This window comes from Copidosoma floridanum, unplaced genomic scaffold (genome assembly GCF_036245765.1).
Source record: "Copidosoma floridanum isolate Cflo_tuat_1 unplaced genomic scaffold, Cflo_Japanese_pri ptg000019l, whole genome shotgun sequence".
Taxonomy (NCBI): domain Eukaryota; kingdom Metazoa; phylum Arthropoda; class Insecta; order Hymenoptera; family Encyrtidae; genus Copidosoma; species Copidosoma floridanum.
The window spans coordinates 12911523-12933593 of record NW_028321896.1 but is presented as its reverse complement, the minus strand read 5'-3'; the positions used below and the strand labels follow the sequence as shown (position 1 = coordinate 12933593).

General features: G+C 35.6%; 5 protein-coding genes across 6 annotated transcripts; 2 read left to right on the top strand and 3 right to left on the bottom strand.

Annotated features, from left to right (window-relative positions):
* Window positions 1–541: 541 nt before the first annotated feature.
* RpL37A (ribosomal protein L37A) lies at window positions 542–1492 on the bottom strand. The gene is made up of 3 exons (XM_014360371.2): window positions 1422–1492; window positions 824–952; window positions 542–719 (listed from the first exon to the last, which is right to left on the bottom strand). The coding sequence occupies exons 1-3, from the start codon at window positions 1422–1424 to the stop codon at window positions 573–575; spliced, it is 279 nt and encodes a 92-aa protein (XP_014215857.1). The 5' UTR covers window positions 1425–1492; the 3' UTR covers window positions 542–572.
* Window positions 1493–1804: 312 nt separating this feature from the next.
* Window positions 1805–2730, top strand: EMC5 (ER membrane protein complex subunit 5). The gene is made up of 3 exons (XM_014358581.2): window positions 1805–2032; window positions 2136–2188; window positions 2300–2730. The coding sequence occupies exons 1-3, from the start codon at window positions 1951–1953 to the stop codon at window positions 2522–2524; spliced, it is 360 nt and encodes a 119-aa protein (XP_014214067.2). The 5' UTR covers window positions 1805–1950; the 3' UTR covers window positions 2525–2730.
* A 92-nt stretch (window positions 2731–2822) lies between these two features.
* Window positions 2823–4504, bottom strand: Prosalpha4 (proteasome alpha4 subunit). Its single transcript, XM_014358570.2, has 5 exons — window positions 4288–4504; window positions 3681–3921; window positions 3476–3609; window positions 3224–3406; window positions 2823–3120 (listed from the first exon to the last, which is right to left on the bottom strand). The coding sequence occupies exons 1-5, from the start codon at window positions 4384–4386 to the stop codon at window positions 3031–3033; spliced, it is 747 nt and encodes a 248-aa protein (XP_014214056.1). The 5' UTR covers window positions 4387–4504; the 3' UTR covers window positions 2823–3030.
* Window positions 4505–7144: 2640 nt separating this feature from the next.
* Window positions 7145–16196, top strand: LOC106642322 (glutathione hydrolase 1 proenzyme). Of its 2 annotated transcripts, none has more exons than XM_089592570.1 (11): window positions 7145–7234; window positions 10898–11036; window positions 11994–12118; window positions 12403–12542; window positions 12913–13148; window positions 13222–13388; window positions 13480–13700; window positions 14028–14223; window positions 14307–14472; window positions 14618–14764; window positions 14849–16196. In XM_089592570.1, the coding sequence occupies exons 1-11, from the start codon at window positions 7218–7220 to the stop codon at window positions 15035–15037; spliced, it is 1743 nt and encodes a 580-aa protein (XP_089448696.1). In that variant the 5' UTR covers window positions 7145–7217; the 3' UTR covers window positions 15038–16196. The 2 variants fall into 2 exon arrangements, with proteins under 2 accessions (XP_089448696.1, XP_089448697.1); XM_089592571.1 differs by having other exon boundaries at window positions 13222–13390; window positions 13473–13700.
* Window positions 15563–20374, bottom strand: mus201 (rad2 superfamily protein mus201). Its single transcript, XM_089592569.1, has 9 exons — window positions 20220–20374; window positions 19938–20042; window positions 19689–19864; window positions 18978–19421; window positions 18684–18903; window positions 17335–18614; window positions 16955–17267; window positions 16652–16888; window positions 15563–16566 (listed from the first exon to the last, which is right to left on the bottom strand). Exons 2-9 carry the CDS (start codon window positions 20023–20025, stop codon window positions 15779–15781), a joined length of 3546 nt encoding a protein of 1181 aa, XP_089448695.1. The 5' UTR covers window positions 20026–20042; window positions 20220–20374; the 3' UTR covers window positions 15563–15778.
* Window positions 20375–22071: the final 1697 nt, after the last annotated feature.

Below are 22071 nucleotides of genomic sequence, written 5' to 3'. Positions count from 1 at the left end.
CACTAAAGTAGTTGTTAAAAAAAAAAATTCATTAAAGAGTTGAATATTTTTATTTTAAAATTGATTAGGAGAAAAAATTATTTGCTTATACTGCTGGTGATACACCACCACTTAGTTCAGCAGAGGATTTAACAATTGTATCAATTGTAAGTATCCTGAATGTGATTATCTTGTTCAGTGTGCATATTCCAACAGCACATCGATTATTGTAACCTTTTCCGAATGTTATGATTAAATCTCAAGAAAGTATGGCTTTCTATTGTTTGGTGCAAATAAATGTAATCAGATTTATACTCAAATAAGTCAAATTGAGGCAATAAAATTTCAACAACAGATTTGGTCAAATACGAGCACCTTAATTTAGGCTTACGTTAGTAAGTAATTTGCGTTTAATAAGAACTTCAGATATGTAAAACTTTTATTTTTTTCCCTCATTTTTAATTCTCTTACTCACGATTGCTTGATATCTTTAAAAATTTTCAACACTGTTTAAAAGATTCATAAAAAAAGATATATAAAATAAAGAAAAAAGCAAGTTAAAATTACTTAAATAGATTTTTATTCAACTAATTTTACTGGTCTTTAACTTCACGTAATCGACGCACGGCTGACCTTACAGCTGATGCTGTGGTTGTGGATAATACCCAGGCACCACCAGCGACCGTCCTTTTGCAACGTTTGCACGACCAAATTCCAACGACACTCCTTTTCATTGCTTCCTACAATAGAATGGAATACAAATATTTGCTACTGTTGAAACAACCACATACGTTTTTCTAAATTCATGCAGTAAGATTGTAAATAAGAATTTTAATAATTTTACCTTTCCACAAAATGTGCATGTGTATTTTGAATGTTGTGAGATTTCCATTTTCTTGACCATTTTCCTGAGAGAGGCACCATAACGAGTTCCATATTTACCGGTGATTCCGACCTTCTTCGTGCGCTTCGCCTATCAAAATAATCAATAATTAGTCTAGCTCGAGAAATTTCCTCAAGTGTTTAACAATTTTTAAAACTAAAGCGATTGTTGTATTTGTTAATGTTAACGAGGAGCCAATAATGATCAACACTTGAGAGCACTACTTAAAAAACTATGTTTGGCAGCAACTAAATTTAAAGAAAAAGTGTATGGGTAATCAAAACTAGGTAGCCATTCATTGAAACAATTTTGCACTAATTATAATACTGGAAATAAGAGACAGACACTTATTATCTTATTTGCGTTAAACCCCACAATAACATTAACATAACCCCACTTCTTTCGTTGCTCTACAATCACTGACTTTGATCAAATATTCGCACAATTTAACAAAAATATGGACTCAAGTATTTGTTGAAGCGATTTATTGTCGCTAATCATAAATTTGTGAGATTTTAATGTAAAGATTCACTGGAAAATCAAGGATTATAATTTTTACCATTTTGGAAGAGTCGCTTAACGCGTGACAACAGGACGTCGAAAAAGATGTTTTTCTGCTTCTACAACTCCCTCTCCTGTTTTAGGTATATATATACGCAGTATAATAAAAAAGGATCCTGCCGAATCGGTAGTTATTGATACAGTAGGGACCTTACATTGTGTCTCTTCATGATCTGCCGTCGGTATAGCAGAATCCACAAGTGAAAGTAGGGCTGCGCTGAGGGTGCCACGTAAGGGCCTTATATTAGTTAACTTGTCTTCCATGTTTAGTAGGGTAACCACCCGACCAGAAATCGTACCTTGGCTGTTACGCGGGCCTAGCTAGGGCCGCGCAACAGCCAAGGTTCCATTTACGATCGGGCAGTAACCACCAACCTTTAATTTACCATACATTGGCGATGGCGAGTTGTAACGAAATTATCATAACACAGACGAGTTAACCCCCGATCGGCTGTTGGAACTTTAAGTTGTTGAAATTAATTAGTTTAGTTTAGGCCAAAGAGTAGCTAATTATATATTTTGTAATCATGAGTGCGAAAGTGGTGCATAAAATTGTTACATTCCTCGGCTTCGTTTCGATTTTACACGCAACCTACTCTGCAGTACAACGTAAGTGACGTGTTTCACTGTGTCTTATTTTTGGATTGTTTATTGAAAGTAATAGGTTCTGGAACTTGTTTACCATAAAACTGAACGAATTATTTATTTTCAGATCGTTCATATGTGAGGATAACAGAACAGGAGTTCACAACATTACCAATTGATGTGAGTGCAAAAATGTTTATGTATTGATTACTTTATGTACATGGTGTGACAATCTTTGATTAAAAACAAGGTATTTTTACAAGTAAGAAACTAATATCACTAATTTTACAGATAATCATACAAACAATACTAAGTTTGTTTGCTGTCATGTATGGTGTGCTGCACATAGCTGGTGATTTTAAAGAAATAAGAGCTGTTGTAGATCTTGAAAACAAGTCATGGGAGACACTTCGTAATCTACCTTCGTTTCAAATATTTAATCACAGGGGCAAGGCTCTGTCAGTTGAATATTCATCAGTAGAAAGTGACAGGAGGGATAGACAAGAAAGATATTAACGTCAAATTCCTTTTTGTGATGATTCATTCAGATGAAATTTAGAAAATTGTTATTGATCAATTTAATGGATAATGATTGCTCAATGTGAGAAAAGATTGTACTTTTATCACTTTGTGAATTGGAAAAGTGCAATGTCAAACTCTATGTTATGTGTGGATTTTCAAAGTATGTCTGTATAATTGGTTAACTACAAAACTATTAAATAAATTTTTATCACGTCATTAAATTATTGGTTTTTTATTTTCATTAATTTTTAATTTAAGTTAAGGAGGAAATCAATATCTCAATTGTAACCCATAAGTTTCAAAAACTTTATTTTGTAATAAGAAAATTACTTTTAGTGTTGCACCAGTTATCAGCTGTTATATTCACATGTCCACATCTGACGCAGCTTTGAAGTTTGTTGTGGAGTCTCAAGATCTTGAACACCTTTACACATCCCTTATAAAAAAACTCTTGCAAGAATTAAAAATCTATAAAATTGTGTTTTTAACAAAGTATGTGATCACTTTTTCTGCTTTTTCTTTTCTGCCTCGGCTTCCTTCTCTTTTTCAATCTCAGTAACGTATTCGCCAATCGTCTCTGAATCCAGCATCTAGAAACATAGTTTTTTTTATCAATTTGTGTTGAAGTATCAAAGTATTATTAAACGAGATATTAAATAAAACATTCAACAATTATATTTACTACAAACTTACTCGCATAGGTTTCCCTCTGCGCATAACAGCAATCTCCAGATTTTTCTGACCAGATTGCACTACTTCAAGTAGCGCTCTAATTGCCAGTTTTATGGTACCTTTGTCTGTAGACACTTCTTCAGGAGTATAATATTTTTCTAAGAATTCTTTTACTGTTTTTGCATTACGACCAGTAGCATTAGCCTAAAAAGTAATAACTCTTAATAACTATACTAGTACTGATTGAAAATGAGTTATTGTGTTGATCAATACCTTCCATTCGTAGTAAATACCAGACGGTTCTGTTTGATATAAATGAGGTACACCATCATAATCAAACCCTGCCAAAAGACAAGAAATACCAAAAGGTCTTCTACCATTGCTTTGTGTATATTTCTGTTTCAAACCTACGAATTAGAATTACAAAAACTTAGCTTTCTTGAGTAGTAGGTACGACTGATAGATTTTTTCAACTTACTTGCAATATACCTAGTGATATATTCTAATGTTACTGGATCTTCAACTGTCAATTTGTGACTTTGACATTCAATTTGTGCTCTATTGATCAACACTCTGGCATCAGCAGTGAGACCAGCAAATGCCATGACCACATGATTGTCCAGCAGACAAATTTTACGCACAGTCCTTTCTTCCTGAAGCTTGGCCACAGATTTTTTTTCCACACCAAGCACCACTACATCTGTTCCACGAACTCCAACCTTGAATGCAACACGAAATGAATCAGCACTACATTCTCATTATTTTATTTTACAAATGACAAATTATACCGTAGTCGAAGTTGATAAATTTAATAAACTAAAAAACTTGAATGACAAGTCAGATTTCAAAAAGTCATAATTGTTTGAAAAGTACGATGGGCTATCTTTTGTCCAAACAAAACAGCGTGTATCAACAATAAACGTAAAACAATTAATCCGTAAACAAATCACAAAAATGCGTTTTTTAAAAGTATGTTTTTTATATGAAAGCAAAAACAAAATAATAGCGTAAAAAATGTAAAGCCGCGTTTGTGTACAGCATTTGGAGCAGAGGCATCGAGGTTAGAATGGCAAACGTCGACTCACAGCCGTGGATCCCTTTCGGACCGCCTCCTGGGCGTACTCGACCTGAAGAAGATGTCCGTCCGGGGAGAAAACTGTGATCGCCCGGTCGTAACGTGCCATCGTTGATGAAGAATTTTATCCGGAAAACAACTGCTTGAACTCAAAATGACTACGCCGTTTTTCCGGTGCGAAAGGTTTACTCAATACTATACATGTATACACGTATGTTTGTGTGCATGTGCGTGTTTACTTGTGAAAACTCAATCACTGTCTCCAACTGTATTAAGTGTACGGTGGTGAAGTGAAGTGACAGAGCACATTTAGAATCGATAGATAATTTTAGTTTTCCATTACGTCACTGAATTAAATTTTCAGAAACGTTTCTGCAACGTTAAACGAATAATGTTTTAATCACAGTTTAATTAACCATTGAGGTTAACACGTCATCGAGGTTGAGCAAACTTTTTTTTTCTTGTTAAGTTTGAAACCCTTGGCGCGCCAACTTTTAACGTAGAGTAGCGTTTTTTTTCACTTTAGTTATTTATTTTTTTTTTTTTCGTTTATACGAAAATCAAACTATGCTAGAAACGTAATAACTTGAACAAATTGTAAAAGAAATGCTTCGTCTCTGGAAAATTTCTTGAGAAGGTACATACAAATTGAAAAAGCTTATTGTATAGCAATACAGTCTTGGACGTATCAAAGTTCTACTTAAGTGTACATAATTAGTATATATATATTAATATACAACGTACACATGATAGGATTTCTTTTTCTTGTTCTTCACTTCAATTCAGTCATTCAATGGTTTTAACCGGCACCTTCTTACCATGAAGGAAATATGTCATTCAATTCTATTATAAAGCCGAATTTTATTCCTTATTACTCACCTTGGTCAACTATGCAGAGTAGTCTTTCTACTGTACTTATATCATTTACCGATTTACCTAGGGCGGCCCTCAAAGTAGATCACAATCACTCATCGGGGGATACCCCATTGTGCAGAAAAACTTCCTCTTTGAGGAATCAAAATCAGCCGCTCACGAGTCTTAATAACTAGTTGATATACAATAAAAATGTTTGTACATACTTTCATTTGGTTGTATACAATGAATTAATAATTATATTTTATTGATTGAGCGACGGTGTTGCAAGTAAGAACTGACGAATACGCGTTAAAATTATATATATATACGCGTCACGTCAAAAATGTTGAAAAATTGATAAGATTTTTTTGACGTTCATGCGCTCAATTATCTTCAGTTTTTAAGTTTTGTTAAAGAAAAAAGTAAACAAACGCGTCCAATATAAGTATACGTTTTGATAATTTGAATCAGTATACGACAACCCTCGGTAAATAAGACCAGTGATTCATTCATGTTCAAATGTCATTCGTGACGTATTTTTTTAATCGAAATGATTTGATTAAATACATACATACATACTATCGTAATGAAAACCATTAATTCTCCTCTACTGTCGGTACACTCTTAATTGAGCACATGGACCTAATGGTACATATACTGATATTATAAATAAGCTTCATACATCTCTAAATAAGTATATGATATGAAGCATCCGATCGTGGTATTTAGCTAACCGACCAACGCAAACGATTCAACAAATAGCCCATTAAATTATTAGATAAGTAACAGATAAAACACTCTACAGGCGTTTGATCCCGCACCTTCATTGTTATATACACACACACACACACACACACACCCATATACATATAGGCACCCCTGCACATTCGTTTTCCTTCCAAGGTAAGTCAACGTGTTTGCGTATGCATGTAGAAAAATATCGTACATGTACAAGAGTATGAGGAGAGAACGGGTAATTCCCGTGTATGGTACACCTCACACCCCTGTTGTTGCGGTCCAATAAAAACCAATAAAATTTTACAATGGGATTTTTCTATTAGTTTCTTATCGGTATTTGCACCCGTAAATCCAAATAAAATCCGAAATGGTTAAAAATAGATTTTCTATATCATTTATTATAACTAGGACATGATTGAACAAAAATAAATTGACAAATTCATGTCATACCATCCGGATGGTAACACCAAAACGGGGGGATTAGAGTATTTTATATGTAAATTGAAAGAAAAGTTAGTTATTAATTTTTATTAGAATTTTGTAAAAAATACTTTAGTCCCCCCGTTTTGGTGTTACCATCCGGATGGTATGACATAAATTTGTCAATTTATTTTTGTTCAATCATGTCCTAGTTATAATAAATGATATAGAAAATCTATTTTTGACCATTTCGGATTTTATTTGGATTTACGGGTGCAAATACCGATAACAAACCAATAGAAAAATCCTATGGTAAAATCAATGAATTTTTTATTGGTTTTTATTGGACCGCAACAATAGGGACGTGAGAGATCAAGAGATTTTATTTAAGTGGCATAAAATATCGTGACGTTTGGAGCTTTTACCGATCACTCGTGTGCATGTATATGAAATTTGGAGATCCCCGATATTTTTTCCAAAGACTTTTGATGTTTCTATCTAATTGACCGCGATGTACTTGTGGTTATATTGATTTAAAAAAAATGCAAAGTTCATCATAAGTTTCAGGAGGAAAAAAAAGCATTGCAGGAACGAGACGTGCGTCTCCCACGACTCCTTGAAAAGATTGCTTGACAAAAAAATACCCCACCACACATCTCCCCTCTATTTTGCTCTTCGTTGCTGCTATTACTTTTCCTTTGTATATATATGTGTGTGTGTATACACACTCCTGTAAGTATTCGTAATAAAAAGAGTTTGTGCATAAAAGTACGCTCTTGTACATTGCGACATATATATATACCCACGTATACCTACCTCGCAGTTTAGTATAATCGCTGGTGCCTTTGGCACGACGATTTAGTTGAGATTGTGCTGCGCACGGGAGAGCCACGGTATCATAAGCGTTGCAATCGCCCGCAGTCACCAATGATCGGCATGATCGGGTTCGTGCTCTCTATCTCTCGTCACTCGCACTTTTCTACATATCTCTTTCACTTTAATTTACCCTAACTTATTAGCTCCAAGCTTGTTTTTTCACTTATTTTAAATTTACACTCGCGGTGCATCCTCTCGTGTGAGTTTCTTTTTCTCGAGCGTGTTTGATTTTTTATTAGTATCATTATCGCTGTTGTTGTATTGACACACGGGAGGAAAAAACGCGGCTCGCGATCGGTAATACTGCAAAGTTTCGCGTGACAAAAAACAAATCTGATGATTAAAAATATACTTTAAATATTATCACATCGCATCGCGCTCCTTTAAATATCGTATCTTTAAAGGAGCGCGAAACGATTTTTTATACATGGATACTTAAATCGTGCGCTCACATATATGCGACCGTGTACATGTAGGTACTCGTATCTGTATAATTTTACACGTCTGCTCTGCTGTTGGTGTGATTAGTGCATGGATATAGGTATGTTTATTGTGAATACATGATGGATGATGTTACCACGCGGGGATTATCTGCAATTCGTGTAATCAGTTTAAATTCGTGGTGCAAAACACAAGTGGCATCAGAAAAATATCTCAATGTGCAAGAAATGTGTGTTGCGAAACTTTTGAAAAACTAAAAAAAAAAAAATCGCGTTTGGTGGACAACATTTTGCAAACCGCATTGTCGAGCCTCGTCGTGCGTCACGCCTCTTATACACCTGGCTTACACTGTAACTTATTTTGCATTGGGCACGATTTTAAAAATTTTCTTTCTTCATTTTTTTTTACAAATCGTAAAAAATTGCGATTACAAACCGAATACCTATATCCAACGTTCTTATTCGCTGTTTGAACATGGATCTTGGTATTTTACGTTATAATGACGCTAATAATCTCTGCTTCGTGGTAATTTCAACCTCAGAGGTTATAACAATAAATTCTTTCGCCCGCGAAACTTTGTTTTTATTACATTTTTTTTAATTTTATTTTTCTAACAGCTTATTTTGAATAACCTCGGTCTTATCTCAAATATATGCTTTGGATTACGTTTAAGCACGGTACAGTGTAAATAAAATTTTTTTAAGGAAATATAGTATTTTGAGCCTCAAAATGTTCAAATTCATTAATGGGTATCTAAAAATAACATAGGTCAACGATCCCGATTAACGCGAATGATTTCGCGCACGCATTCAATTGACGGCGGTAAAAAAAGAAAAAAGTAATCTTCGTATGCATAAAAAAATCGAGTAAACTTCAAATTTGTTGTGTACAAAGTTGTGAATACTTGCTTTAATTGACATAAACGCGACATTGAACATTAAAAAAAAATCTAATCCCTCTAATCTTATGATTCGTAGCGACGATCGATACCTTTATCTGTAATCGTATACATCTTATCTATCCTATTTTAGCAGGCGAACGGTATTTCACCACAGGCAGATGAAATAAAAACTTTTTCAAAAACAAAAAAAAAAACCGCGAAAGAAAAAAAACACGTCTGAAAGAGCGGGACAAATGTGCGATTACCACCACGAGATGTCTTATGTATATACCAATTGAGATTAATTTACAAAACAATGCGATCAATGAGAGGCTATTACCGAAAGACACTTGCAACTGCGTGCATACACAGTATAAATATCAGCGACGATTTTCTCACGCTCGTAAACCCCCTCCATACCCGTGACATAACACCAAGAGATCATAATCTGGGCTAATTATTATTATTATTGTTGTTGTTGTTGTTGACGTTGCTTTTTTTTAAATACTTTTTCCGCATTCTTTGAAGTATTTATTTCGACCAATTGTCTTTGACACCGAAGGAAAAAAAAAATAATAATAAAAATTATTTCCAATTAGGTGCACCTATTTAAAATTATAACTGTACTCAAACGAAGATCAGAAAAAATTTTACAAGCGCAATTTACACGCGCTTAAATAACTTTGAAAAAGTCCATGTATCTGTGTTAGGAAACGAAAAAAGATGGCCCGGCCATTTGTATGTGTACCAGCATAGGGTTGCCGAACAATTAAAATTCAAGCTCCACAAGTTCCGTGAAATTTAAGAAGGTCGCTCGTGGTGGGGGAAAAAAAAACAAGAGTCGAATCGTAAAATTTGTACTTGGCATCAAGGTGATGGCCACGACGATGCACGCATATTATTTTATTGCGTATGTGGTGTACACGTCTCGGTAGCATCTAATTCAAATAAAACACGAAAAGAGGCCATCGCCCGCTCGTTGAGCGTACACCTACACATTGCATAAGCAGTATGTATATATATATATATACATAAAGATAGCGGAAGGAGAAAATTCTTTAGAGCTGTAAATGATAAACTTCCGTGGCCGCCGGTATACCCAGGGGATACCAGCCTCTCCGTATAGCTATAAAAAAAAAAAATTACAACTTTGTTTGTCCGATATTACTATTTCCGAATAATCTTCAATTTTTTTAGAATTTTTACACTAACTTGTTTTTGCTGTAGCTTTTTTCAACAGAGTTGACAAAGGACATACGTCGGGACTAAACATTTATAAGCTTATACCTTTGAAATTCCCACTTTTAACTTTCGTTCCCAACATCACGTCTCTGTTCTATATATTTTTTTTTTAATTCTGATGAGCGTCGGCTGAAAAACTCACAGCCAAAACGAATAACTATAATATTTTTTTCTAAAATGACATTTGAAAATTCACCTTTGGAGCGCTGAAAAGTTTTCACACGACACTGTTATTAGTGCATGTTTGCTATTTTTCGCGTATTTACTAACCTTTGTCCAAATGGTCACCAAAATGTGCTACCAAACAAAAGTTTTATTTTTTTCCCTGAACCGTGAAATGTCTGATTTCATCATGTATAACTACGGTCACTTAAACGAGAACAACGTTACGTAAAAAAATGTGACTTTTATTTTTTTAAAACCAACTAATTTTAAGCTACATCGCACGGCAATTGTCCTACATGAGAATTCATTAAAACGTTTGAGATTCGAAGAGATAGCGCACGTAATTTTATTTGTTATTGTTATTTTTTTTTTTTTTTTTTTCAAACGACGAACGCAGCGATCGGCACGTTTGATTCATTGCGGTATACACTAAACGTTATACACGCCGGCTGTCATAATGGGGTTTCTACGGCCTTGACATTTATAACAAACGCGTGTATAATATATGCTCGTGGAAATCAGCGAGAACTGATTTATGAAATTTAATTCCTCAAGGAACGTGCGTAGCCTTCTTCGAAAGTGGAAAAAAAACAAAAGCAATTGCGCTTCTATACAAAAATAAGTGAGCTCGTTTGTACTTGGAATTTTTATTTTTTTAATATGTATGAAACAAATGATTACAGCTCACGCTTTAGTAACGACTACTCGCCGTTTTCCAACGTACGAGCATTGTTTTTCATTACCATAAATTTTAAATTCGTATTGTATTTATTTTTTGCTCTATTTTTAGTTTGGCGTTGAAAAAAAAAAATTGTAACATCGTTCCGCGACGCTTTTAGACCTCCCGTCTTGTAAAGTTTGTTAAAAAAAATACGATTTCGATGAATCGTTGTGCCAACTCTTTCAAGCATATACGTAGTAATAAATGTTCCGTTAAATCTAACGAACGTTTAAATTTTATACAATAATAATTACTACTTTCAAATTGTTGATTTAATTTCAGACACGTAAAAAAACTCAGCGTCGTCGGCGGGAGTATCGTCGTCCTAGTTATTTTGGTCGTAATCATAACGCACAATCTCAAAGCCAACAGTAGGACCAACAGATACGTCAGCGAGTCGCCGCTTGGTATTTACAAAAATGTATGATCATATTTAAGTGTTCCAATTTGTACAGTAGGAAATTATGATAAGATAAAAGTTACAACTCTTATTATCATCGTTCGTTGACTAATATTATAAGAATGTGTCACGAGATGAAACAAAGAATTTTATGCCGATAAATTAGTCAGTGGTTGTTGAAAAAAAAAAAATTCTTATATCGTGTGAAAGAATGACGTTTCATGATAAATTTTATTCAACTGTTTGATTAACTCTTCTTTGATTAGAAATATATTTTATTAATGGTAACAACTTTTTAAAAATATTATTTTTAATTTTTATTTAAAGGGTTACATTTAATCGTCAATTGAAATTTGCTTGCATTCATATAATTACTTCTGCTTTTTGGTTATAACCTATTTTTACAAAATTATGATAGTTAAAAACGCTCCCAAAAATGACCTAAGAGACTTACAATTTTTTTTAAATAAATTAAATTTACATCCTCATTCAAAGTTGCAATTAAAAATTCAATGGAATTTTAATCTTATCGCATTATTTTTCAGCTATTGTGTTTGAGCACACCTTGCCAGTTGAACAATAATCATTACATTGTACTGTATATATTTTTGTAAGAAATTTAAACGAATATATCATGTGCATCATTGTTAAAGAATTTTATGCTGATAAAAAACAAAAAAAAACAAAAAAAAAATAGGTCATACAAGATTTACGTTTCGTATAGAACTTGAGATTTGCGAGTATACTCGAGACACAAGGCTCATTGAAACGCGTAAAAATATTGTCAGATTACGTTCAACGCGACGACAACAATAAAAATGTATTTTACGAGCAAGAAAAAAATTAAGGCTCGAGAGCTTGTAAATAACTCAAGTAGTCTGTGGTTTTTAAGTCGTTTCTCACTGATTTTGAAAAGTTTTAAAAAACCATTAAGCAAAGTATGAATGTCGTAAGGAGAGAAATTTTTATTACTCGCAGGCCGCGGTGGCGACGAATGGACCGCCTTGCGCGGAAATCGGCTTGGACATACTCAAACGCAATGGATCGGCAGTGGACGCGGCGATCGCGGCGCTGCTCTGCGAAGGTCTTGCTTCCCTGCACAGGTAAGAAAATATACATTGTGCTGACAATTACAAGCGGACACGATTTCTTGCGCAATATGACTAATTACTTAGCTTTGCATGCGAAACATTTCCAAACACGAGTTTTACCAAGGAAAATCCAAGCACCATATTAAAATCATTTTCCGCAAGTTTTATGAAGCGGTTGTCTTTCTTTAGAAAACAAAAAGAAATTGGAAAATCCAGTGATTCCCCGGGATACCTGTTGCTTTGGAAAAAATGATCTGTTTTAATTTTCCGTTTTTTTTTTTTTTGTTTTGTTTCAGTATGGGCCTGGGCGGAGGATTTTTGATGACCATCTACGACGCCTCTACCAATAAATCGGAGTTCTTGGACGCTCGAGAAACTGCTCCGGCCTTGGCCAACAGTACTATGTTCGGTGGCAATGCCAACCTGTCTCTGTATGGTTCGTTCAAATTTTTTTTTTTTTTTTTTTCCTGGAAAACAATTTACGTAAAATTTTTCACGTGAGAAAATATTTTTTCGAAATCGTTAAAGCGCAAACATTGTAGTTTCAGTCATGAATAGCGTGTCGATACCTTTTTTTTTGTTTTATTTTTGTGCCCAGGCAACATAATATTACTCAAGTATAGTGTAGGTGTAAGTTCACCAGACGTAAGTAAAATTATCAAGGAATCATTAATAAGCGCGAAGATTAACTCGAGACAGAGTCAAGACCACCAAGCTGATTAAAATTTGAAGCAATGAGATGATCTCACGCATAGGTGTACTTTTTATTTTACCGGCAACAGTGAAATGAGCAGAAAAACTTTCAGGAGGCCTATCGATCGCCGTTCCCGGCGAACTTTTGGGATACTGGGAGGCGCACCAGAAGTACGGCAGACTGCCCTGGAGAGACCTGTTCACCGGCGCGATCGAACTGTGCGACACCGGCATCGTGGTTAACAAGTACCTGGAGAGGAGCCTCAAGGGCAAGGAGAGCTTCATCCGCGACGAGAAGAACAACCTCGCCGACATCCTTATCAACCCGGCGACCAAGCAAGTATACTCCGTAAGTGTCGTGTTGTACAATGCCCGCGATCCGATCGTATCGTGTGTTGATTGTGTTTGATTGATTCGCAAAGGCTGGCGAGAGGATGAAGATGCCGCAGCTGAAGGAGACGCTGATGATCCTGGCCAACTCCTCGAACCCCGTGGAGCTCTTCTACAACGGGTCCATGAGGGACGCCCTGGTCAGCGAGATCCGAGACGCGGGGGGCATCGTTACTCCCGAGGACTTTTCCAACTACAGGCAAGCACCCTACACACGATAATATGTATATACATATATAATTGTTACCACGAAGCATGGATATATTATTTCGTTCATTGTGGTTTTGCAGGGTCAACTGGACGGAGCCGCTCGTGGGAAAAATCGGCAACGTGACGGTGTACACGGCACCGCCGCCCGGCTCGGGGGCACTGCTCGTTTTCATGATGAACGTCCTCCAGGGCCTCGTGCCCGCTAACGACGAGAACGTCATGTGGCAACGCGTCATCGAGACCTTCAAGTGGGCCTACGCCAAGCGCACCGAGCTCGGCGATCCCCACTTTGTTGACGTTGGTACGTGTGCCCCGCGCGTGATTCCATTACCATCGCCGATACGCGACGCGACTAATCAATATACTGTTGTATACGTACACGCGGATGGTTTTTATTAAATGTTGGGTAAATATCTCTGATGGTGATTGGAGGAGGGAGGGGGGGGGGTACTTGGAATTTTGATGAGAGATCGGCAGGATGAGTCAATGATCGGTACGTTCTTTTGAAATTCATGGGTCGTTGTTTTATGTTTAAAGTCAATAAATAATACCAAAAGTGGCGATCGGAAGATGGGGGGAAAAAATTAATAAATAAGAAACGATCATAGATCAGTGCCGTGGTTTTTAGGTAGCCTCCTGAAGAAGTTGACGTCGCAGGATTTCGCGGATTCCATAAGGTCGGAAATTAAGGACAACAGGACGTCGAATGATCCGGAATTTTACGGCGCCGTGACGTCAAACGTGGAGGACCACGGGACCGCGCACGTGTCTGTCTTGGCCGCCGACGGCTCGGCCGTGTCTGTCACGTCGACCATCAATCAGGTGTACGCGTTTTCTTTTTCGTTTTCAAAAGGGGATGTATTTGTATGCATATATTTGATCGTTGGAAAATTGTAATGTTTTGCAGTCTGGGTTCCAAGCTTCGATCCAGGTCGACGGGAATCATTTTCAACGACGAAATGGACGATTTTAGCTCGCCGAATATGACCAACGGCTTCGATTTGCCGCCGTCGCCCAACAACTACATCCAGCCCCTCAAGAGGCCAATCAGCTCTATGACTCCCACGATAGTGGTTAGTGTGTATTATTAATTAAAAAAAATCGAGGCAGAGTTGTTGAACGTACACGTTTGGGTTGCGTGACGACATAATTTTGAGACTCAATTTTCATTTGTTTGTTTTTTTCCCATCAAGAGCTTAATTACTGTACCACTTACAGGTGAACGAGAATAACGAGGTTCAACTAGTCATTGGTGCTGCCGGTGGATCAAAAATAACAACGTCTGTGGCTACGATTATGTTGCTTCACTTGTACAACAATTACAACATCAAGGAAGCCATCGACGCTCATCGGATTCATCACCAAGTAAAAAAACGAGTGTTCATGAAAATCAATCATTTTACTCGCTACGAGATGACAAACGCAAAATATTGTTTTATGTTATTTTAGCTATTTCCAATGAAAGTGCAAAACGAGAAGGAATTCCCAGAGTCGATTTTGAAGTTCTTGGAGGACATCGGCCACAACATCACCGCGTATTCTGGAATCGGAAGTGCAGTCACGGCCATATCGAAGATAGGTAATCGAATAACGGCCAATTCGGATTATCGGAGGCAAGGAAAGACGGCTGGTTACTGAATCACGACCACGGAGGCGGCATGAAGTCGACTTGTTTGATATCAAAATTTCTTTTGAATAGTTTGAATTATTTATACTTGCTTACATGAATACGCATGTATGCTGTATCAAACAAAAGTACAGGCGCTCGTCCGTACACATGTGATTACTCATACTCTGTGATTGTATGATGTTTGAGATATTTTTGTTTTTTTTTTCTTGAAATTTTATTTTTAAATTGTATACTTACGAAAATTTTACGCGTGTATTTATAAAATTTTGAGTGATGCAACTATCAAAATACATTTAAAAAATTTTCACTCGTGTATTCGTGTACACGTATTCCAGAATGCAGCAACAACAATTACGAAATCAATTTTCGTTTTTGCAGTGCAGTGATTATTCAAGTACGTTCCATGATGAAATAATTAAATTAAACTTAATCGTGCGAAGTTTAAGGTTAACGTATTAATCATCACACATAATTGTCTATTTTGATTGAAAGCGTTACTGTGTATTTACGTTGCGTATTTACATTTTCTTTTCTCGAGAACTATTAGACATATATTACACTACAGTATTGGATCATTCATAAGTAGATTATCTAGTTGTGTAGCTACATCAGTTTTGATTTTTTGAAAAAATCGACGCGTTTTATTCATGCTTTGTACATAAACAGTTTGTTACGAAAACTTGTAAAAAATCTTACATTAAATACTTTACAACTTAGCTATGAACACAAATATTTGTACCCTTACACATCTAATCACTACTGCTTTCAGATAAGTTGGCATCTTTATTAATTTTTTTAACAACCTTCTTTTTCTTAGTTGTGCGGTCCAGCCCCGTTTTGGATTTACGAAATATCTCGATCGCTTTTAATTTCGACTTTAAAGCATTTACCTTATCCTTTTCCTTCTGTGGAATAACCTCGTCGATTGCAATCATCTTTATGGGCTTTGTTCTATCATTAGGCGGAACTAATTTCCTTGTAGTTATTCTATTGGGTTCTGCTTCAACTTCACTCTTGACTTGGACAGCTTCAGTCTCGGATTCACCCTTAATTTCATTTTGTTCGATTTTAAGTTTACTCTCCTCTTCATTCTCAACTGATTCCGCAATAGCTGGTAACTCGCTTTCTATGTCTTTAGATTTCTTTCCTCGCTTGACCGCTACTTTTCTTGGCTTTTTGACTTTATCTTTTGAAGTTGATGCTTTTGGTGCATCACCTTCCAATTCTTCGTCAGCTTCTCCTTTACTGCTAAGTTTTTGGATAGCTGTTTGAACTCTTTTACTCATAGCCGTTTCGATAGATTTTGGTACGAGCTGGTATTTGAAGTACGATTCTATCACCCTTTGACTCTGAGTCTCATTGTACCTCTTCATGACAGGATTCATGATCTCATCGAATTTTAGTTTCGTCCAGCCAAATTTTCGCTTTACATAGTCGGCTAATAAAACTAAATTTGGTTTACTCCATGAGAACGGTTCGGTTGATTCATCAATCGTTGGAGCCAAGTACGCCTGAACCACAGCTTGACTAGGAAATCCTTTAAAAAAAAAAAATAGAAAAAAGTAAACAATCAAACGGAATAAAATATAATTATTCTTAAAAATTACATTTACTAGACTTACCTTTTTCGATTTGTACATTTTTAAGTTTATTGCGTAGAGTAGATTTCCCGGGTGCAGCCAATTTTCCTGCCCTGAACCAGGCTGCAAATGATCGCAGACCACGCAAGAAATCTTCTCCTTCGCAAGGAAAAGACGCTAGAATTTCTAACGCAGTGACAGGACCAACGGCCGCGAGTCCATTCGTGTAATCACTGCCAACCAATAAAGCTAACAGGATCATTTCCTTTCTGGAAAGCTCTGCAAAAACAACGATTACGTAAAGATAACAACACAACACGTAGCATGTTAATAAAATATACTTACTGAAATGATGCTCTATGTCGTTTGATAAATACTGCAAGACCTTTTTATTGTTGTCGAAAAAATTTTTGTACACACAGTGACCACCAAAAAGCCAGATATCCGAATCATCGGTTACGGTGCCATTAGTAAGTTTAACTTGTTCCAAATACGCACACTGCGCTTCAGCCTCCATAGGAGCCACAATGTAAGGAACACCAAATAACTGTAAAAGTTCTTGTGCTTCTATCCTCATTTGATCCGTAATGTCGATGGCTTGTCTCTCGAGTTTTCCTAAGCTTCCAGCGATTTGCTGTTGCTCATTTTCTAGTTGTTGCTAATTAAAATAAATATATCAAAATTGTTATTTAAATAAGATATTAAAAAAAAAAGTTTCCTTATACCTTCATAGATTCCAGTTCCTTTTCATCTGTGGGAAGGATAATAGCTGGCTTTTTTACGGTTTCCTTTGGAATGTCATTAGTTGTTGAGTCTTCTACAGTTTTTGTTTCAGCAAGAAAATCGGAATCTCCAAAATCAATATCAGAGACTACATTTTCATCTTTTTTTTCATTTCGTATTTCTTTGATGTCATCTTGGTAAGTTTCAATTTCTTCTAATGCTGCAGAATCAACAATTTTTTCCACAAGATTTCCAATGGTCAATGAATCAATGACCTTATCAGAAGTTTGCGGAAAAGACTTATAAGTGTCTTCTGATTGTACTTTCACTGGGGTAGTTGGCATCGAACTTTCAATATCGATTTTCTCTGTTTCAAACTTTTGTTTTATTGCTTTTAATTGAGATTTCACTTCTTTAAGTGCTTTCATTTGCTTTATACGAGCATCTTGAAAATTTTTTTTCACCACTTCTTCCGATTCCTTCTTTTTTTCGGGACTTTTAACTAATTTTTCAACAGTACTTGCGTCAGAAAAAATATCGGCAAATATGTCGTCTTCAAGATCTTTCTCAGCGTTTATCATTATTTGGAGACCAACATTTTGCGGTTTTTTGACAGCTGACACCTCTGGAATGGGAACATCTTGAACCTCAATGAAATCGTCAGATTCGTCATCCGAAGACTCTTTTGCAATGGTTCGGTCGTAAACTTCATTTTCAACCGATTTTTCTTTAGAAGTAATTTTTTCTGTAACTTCTTCAAAATCTTCAGATTCCGAGGATGACTCCACGATAACAGCTGTCGGTTCTTCCGTAGTTTCTTGTTTTTTTTTCGATAACTGTACATCAAACGATAATTTTCTCTTTTTGGTTACAGACAAACGAAGCGATTTTTTTTTCTTTCTTTCCTTTTTAGATGAAGCGGTCGAGCTTGCTGTATCCGAGTTTGCTTGATTTTGTTTACGCTGTTCTACTATTTTTACTATTTGGTCACGCGTAAATCCGCTATTTTCTAACATATAAGCCAAAGCCGGGTTCATCACCGACTTTGGGATATTGCTTTTCGTTAACTGCGGGTACTCATTGTGCGTTGTTTCGAAACCTTCATCTGAATTCCATTCTTCATCTAGATCGTATGCATTAATATCGTTGACTACTGATGCTGAAATTTCAGAATTCACAGATAAGGAGTCGGATGTAGCGTCTTTTGAGCTGGAATTTGGTTCTTTTGACTTGCTTGGTTTTGAACTTTCTGAATCACTAGTATTTTGTGTACTTTGCGAATCTAGAACAAAAAATACTTAGTTTGATTCGAGCAATCGATCGAAATGAAAAATTATAACGATTGATTTACCTTTTACATAAATAACTCTAGTTGTGCTGTCGGAAGCAATACGAAAAGCTTTATCTTGTTGCAAGGTTGTATTGATGCCTTGATCAGTCAAGAGTTTATTTAATTCTTCCAAAGTTAAAGATTTTCCTCCCATTTCTTTTTCAGCTTCTTCAAGAGATTCTTGAACGTACCTTCTTTTCAATAAACGTTTTACTTGAAAGCCAGAGTAGTTATTAGAGCCCTAAAATTTCGTTAGAGAAGATAAATGTTTAGTTAACAATCGGAAATGTAAACGTAATTAAAAAAATACCATACTTTCGGTAACTCGTGTAGACGACCCCAAGAGTTTTGCTTTCTGGTATCTTTCAGATCCGTTAAAATATCATACCTGACATCAGCCGGTAAATTTTTGAATTCCTCGTTATCCACATCAACACTGTGAATATTTCCCATCCACTTAGACTGCTTACGTGGACTGAGATGCAATTCATCTTCATCCTCACTGTTTATGTAATCATCAGGATCTAATTGACTCCCACTGGGGATCTCAGGTAGTTTGTACATGTCATTGATAGCAGATGTGACACTGCTAGCTTTTGTATCCTTCAATTGTTGTATAGCAGTACTGCTTTCTTCGTTGTCATTTCCTTTTTCAAGAGCTCCTTTCACTGCTGTATGTTTTATCAGGTTGTTTATCAAATCGTTCTTTAACTTTTGTGCTTTACTAGATGCAATAGATTTTAACTTCCTGCGTGTAGCCTGTAGATACAAAAGAATAAGAGGACTTGGTTCTCACTACCTGATTCCCACGCCAAGCTAATTACATCTTAGGGATATTGTAATTTAGATGAAGAGAAGAAGTTCTGTGATTTGAAAAACGGGAGTCTTTTCGTTTAAAAAAAAATAATTCTTTGGCACTATTACCAACATTTATTACAAATATGATCTTTAAAATCACTTAAAAAAAAAAAAAAAAAAAAAAAATTTTGTGACTCTGAAGTAGATTAAAAATAAAAATGTACTTACAATGGTATTTTTTTTAAGCAAAGGTACACCACCATCAAAAACAAAAACAGGCTTGATTTTAAAGTACATCAATTTACAAATCCTGTTAAATAAACCAATAAGGTGGGCGTTTGGCAAGGCATTTCCTCTGCGATCCTGATACCCTTGAATAACCTGATGTATCCAAATGGAAATATCTACAAACGGTTTAAGATATATTTTATCCTATGCAGTGGAATTACTCAATGAAAACAAAAATAATAACTTTACCTATTGCTAGAACTTTTCCTTCGAGAGTTTCTAAAGGAACTGGCTTTCCTGTAGCATCTACAAGTTTCCAAAGTCCAAGAACTCCCATTGTTTTTCTTAATTATTCTACAACAAAAAAAGCTGATGTAATGATTCAATTGTTAATACATGAAATATTTATTGGAGGTGAGTCTTATCATTTATAAAAAAAGACGTAACCTACGGATGCAGTTTTATTAAAAAAAAAAAATAAATAAATAAATAAAATAAGGTAAAACGTTGCCCAAAATATAATTCTTTAACCTTAACTCCACAAGTAAAAACAGCCTTCTCCAACAATCTTAACGAGTACTACGAATTGACAACAGTCAATAAATGATCGATAAACATTTGTACTGACATTTATAAGCAATAAACAGACAAACATGAAGAAAAAACCTTTTTGTTAGCAACAAAAGCATCCGTTAAGCTGATACGCAAAAAATATCGTACCGCAAAACTTTTGTATATGTACATATATATACTGATCAGCTGATCGGCGATTCGGCACTAGGAACGGAATCTTGCTTACCGACACTTTTTAATTAACAAAATTTTACAGTCTAATGTTTAAATTTTCAGCTTATTATAAAATAGAAATTTGACATTGTTTGTGCTATTTGCGGCAAGTGTAAAATTTATCTTTTACCCGAAAATCTACCTCCAAAAGTATAAATATATAGGAGGTCAATTTTTGGATAAAAGATAGCTTGTACACTTGCTGCAAATAGCACAAACGATATCAAATTTTTATGTCATATCAATACAATTTGTTGCGGCTGGTTTATAATTGATTAAATGGTTCTAGGCTCTATAGAAAATAAAGCTCTGATTCAGAATTTTAGAGGCCACTTTTCGCTAAAAAATGAAGACCGCTAGATGGCGCTGATCCAAATAATTTGTGGGGTCGAGATACCCGCAGAAAAGGTATCGCCGTGAGAGAGCTGTGCACCCCCACAAATTATCACTACTTATATATAGTAGAGTCATGTAATCAATTATAAACCAGCCGCAACTAATCTTACAAATGTAAAACACAAAGCTGACATTGTTTGGACTATTTGCGGTAAATTTACAGTTTATCTTGTACCCGAAAATCGACCTCCAAAAGTATAAATATACAAAACACTACATGCTTGTGTAAAAAATGCCATGTCTGAGCCTATACGGGCGATGATGAAAAAAAAGAAGTAGTGTTGTACCATGGCTGTGTAAACTACCCTTTAAAGCCAATAAATTCATTTTACTACTTGAGTCGTTGAATAAGAAATTCAATCGTTAAATGTATCAATCTCATACCAATATACTTACGCATTCTAAGTAAGAAGCTACTTCTAGAGTATCACCAAGGAGCTATGAGGATACATACGATTATACTTGTAAACTTTATGAAGATTCCATGACTCTGTAACAGTTTCTGTATTTTATGAAAGAGTTCCTGTACGATTCCGCTCCAGTTGAACTGCAATGCCGAGAGCAATCGTTGACACAGCATCCAAATATTCCAAATTACAAGATGAGTACTGTTTCAAGTGCGTGATTTTTTTTTTTTTTTTTCAAAAGCCGCGTCTCAGCATGCGCCAGTCATAAATTGGCACCCATACGACTCGCACGAGTTTCCCTGGAAAAGAAAAGTGGGAGGCGATGAGAGTGTCGGGCGCGTCGTCGTCGCAATCGCCGTGGGAAATCTAAAAAAAAAAAAAATCACAAGAGCAAAGGTACCGCATTTGTTTTTGAGATTGTTATTGTTTCCCTGCTTATTTCTTTTTCACCCAAGGAACAGATAACTAAGTGTGCGGTTGTTTCCTTTTTTTTCTTGCTCAAGTCATCAAACAGAGGACTATAACTATGTGTATCGTAACTTTAAAATTTTTCCTCTCTATTGTTCAATTTCGATTAACGGAAAGGTGTAACGGTAAGGTCAGGTTCAATACGAACATTGTAGTTTTTGCTTTAATGAGCAAAAAAATGATAAATTATGAAAATAAAATTACTCAATGAATCCATATCAAAGTACACGCTTATAAAATGTTATCATCAAATGACATACAGGTATTACACAACACACTAGTTTGTATGGACATATATTATTAATTTTTATTCGTATCAATGTAAG

Bases quoted from the DNA above. Each gene is read 5' to 3' on its own strand.
- Prosalpha4 (XM_014358570.2), bottom strand. From the start codon at position 4,386: ATGGCACGTTACGACCGGGCGATCACAGTTTTCTCCCCGGACGGACAT. The intron at 3,610-3,680 runs GTAAGTTGAAAA...TCTAATTCGTAG, and splicing joins TATCACTAGGTATATTGCAA to GTTTGAAACAGAAATATACA. The intron at 3,121-3,223 runs GTAAGTTTGTAG...CTATGTTTCTAG, and splicing joins GCAGAGGGAAACCTATGCGA to ATGCTGGATTCAGAGACGAT.
- RpL37A (XM_014360371.2), bottom strand. The intron at 720-823 runs GTAAAATTATTA...ATTCTATTGTAG, and splicing joins CATGCACATTTTGTGGAAAG to GAAGCAATGAAAAGGAGTGT.
- EMC5 (XM_014358581.2), top strand. From the start codon at position 1,951: ATGAGTGCGAAAGTGGTGCATAAAATTGTTACATTCCTCGGCTTCGTT. The intron at 2,033-2,135 runs GTAAGTGACGTG...ATTTATTTTCAG, and splicing joins AACCTACTCTGCAGTACAAC to ATCGTTCATATGTGAGGATA. The intron at 2,189-2,299 runs GTGAGTGCAAAA...CTAATTTTACAG, and splicing joins TCACAACATTACCAATTGAT to ATAATCATACAAACAATACT.
- mus201 (XM_089592569.1), bottom strand. From the start codon at position 20,025: ATGGGAGTTCTTGGACTTTGGAAACTTGTAGATGCTACAGGAAAGCCA. The intron at 19,865-19,937 runs GTAAAGTTATTA...AACCGTTTGTAG, and splicing joins AGGAAAAGTTCTAGCAATAG to ATATTTCCATTTGGATACAT. The intron at 17,268-17,334 runs GTATAAGGAAAC...TATTTTAATTAG, and splicing joins AGGAACTGGAATCTATGAAG to CAACAACTAGAAAATGAGCA.
- LOC106642322 (XM_089592571.1), top strand. The intron at 12,119-12,402 runs GTAAGAAAATAT...GTTTTGTTTCAG, and splicing joins GGTCTTGCTTCCCTGCACAG to TATGGGCCTGGGCGGAGGAT. The intron at 14,473-14,617 runs GTTAGTGTGTAT...TACCACTTACAG, and splicing joins CTATGACTCCCACGATAGTG to GTGAACGAGAATAACGAGGT.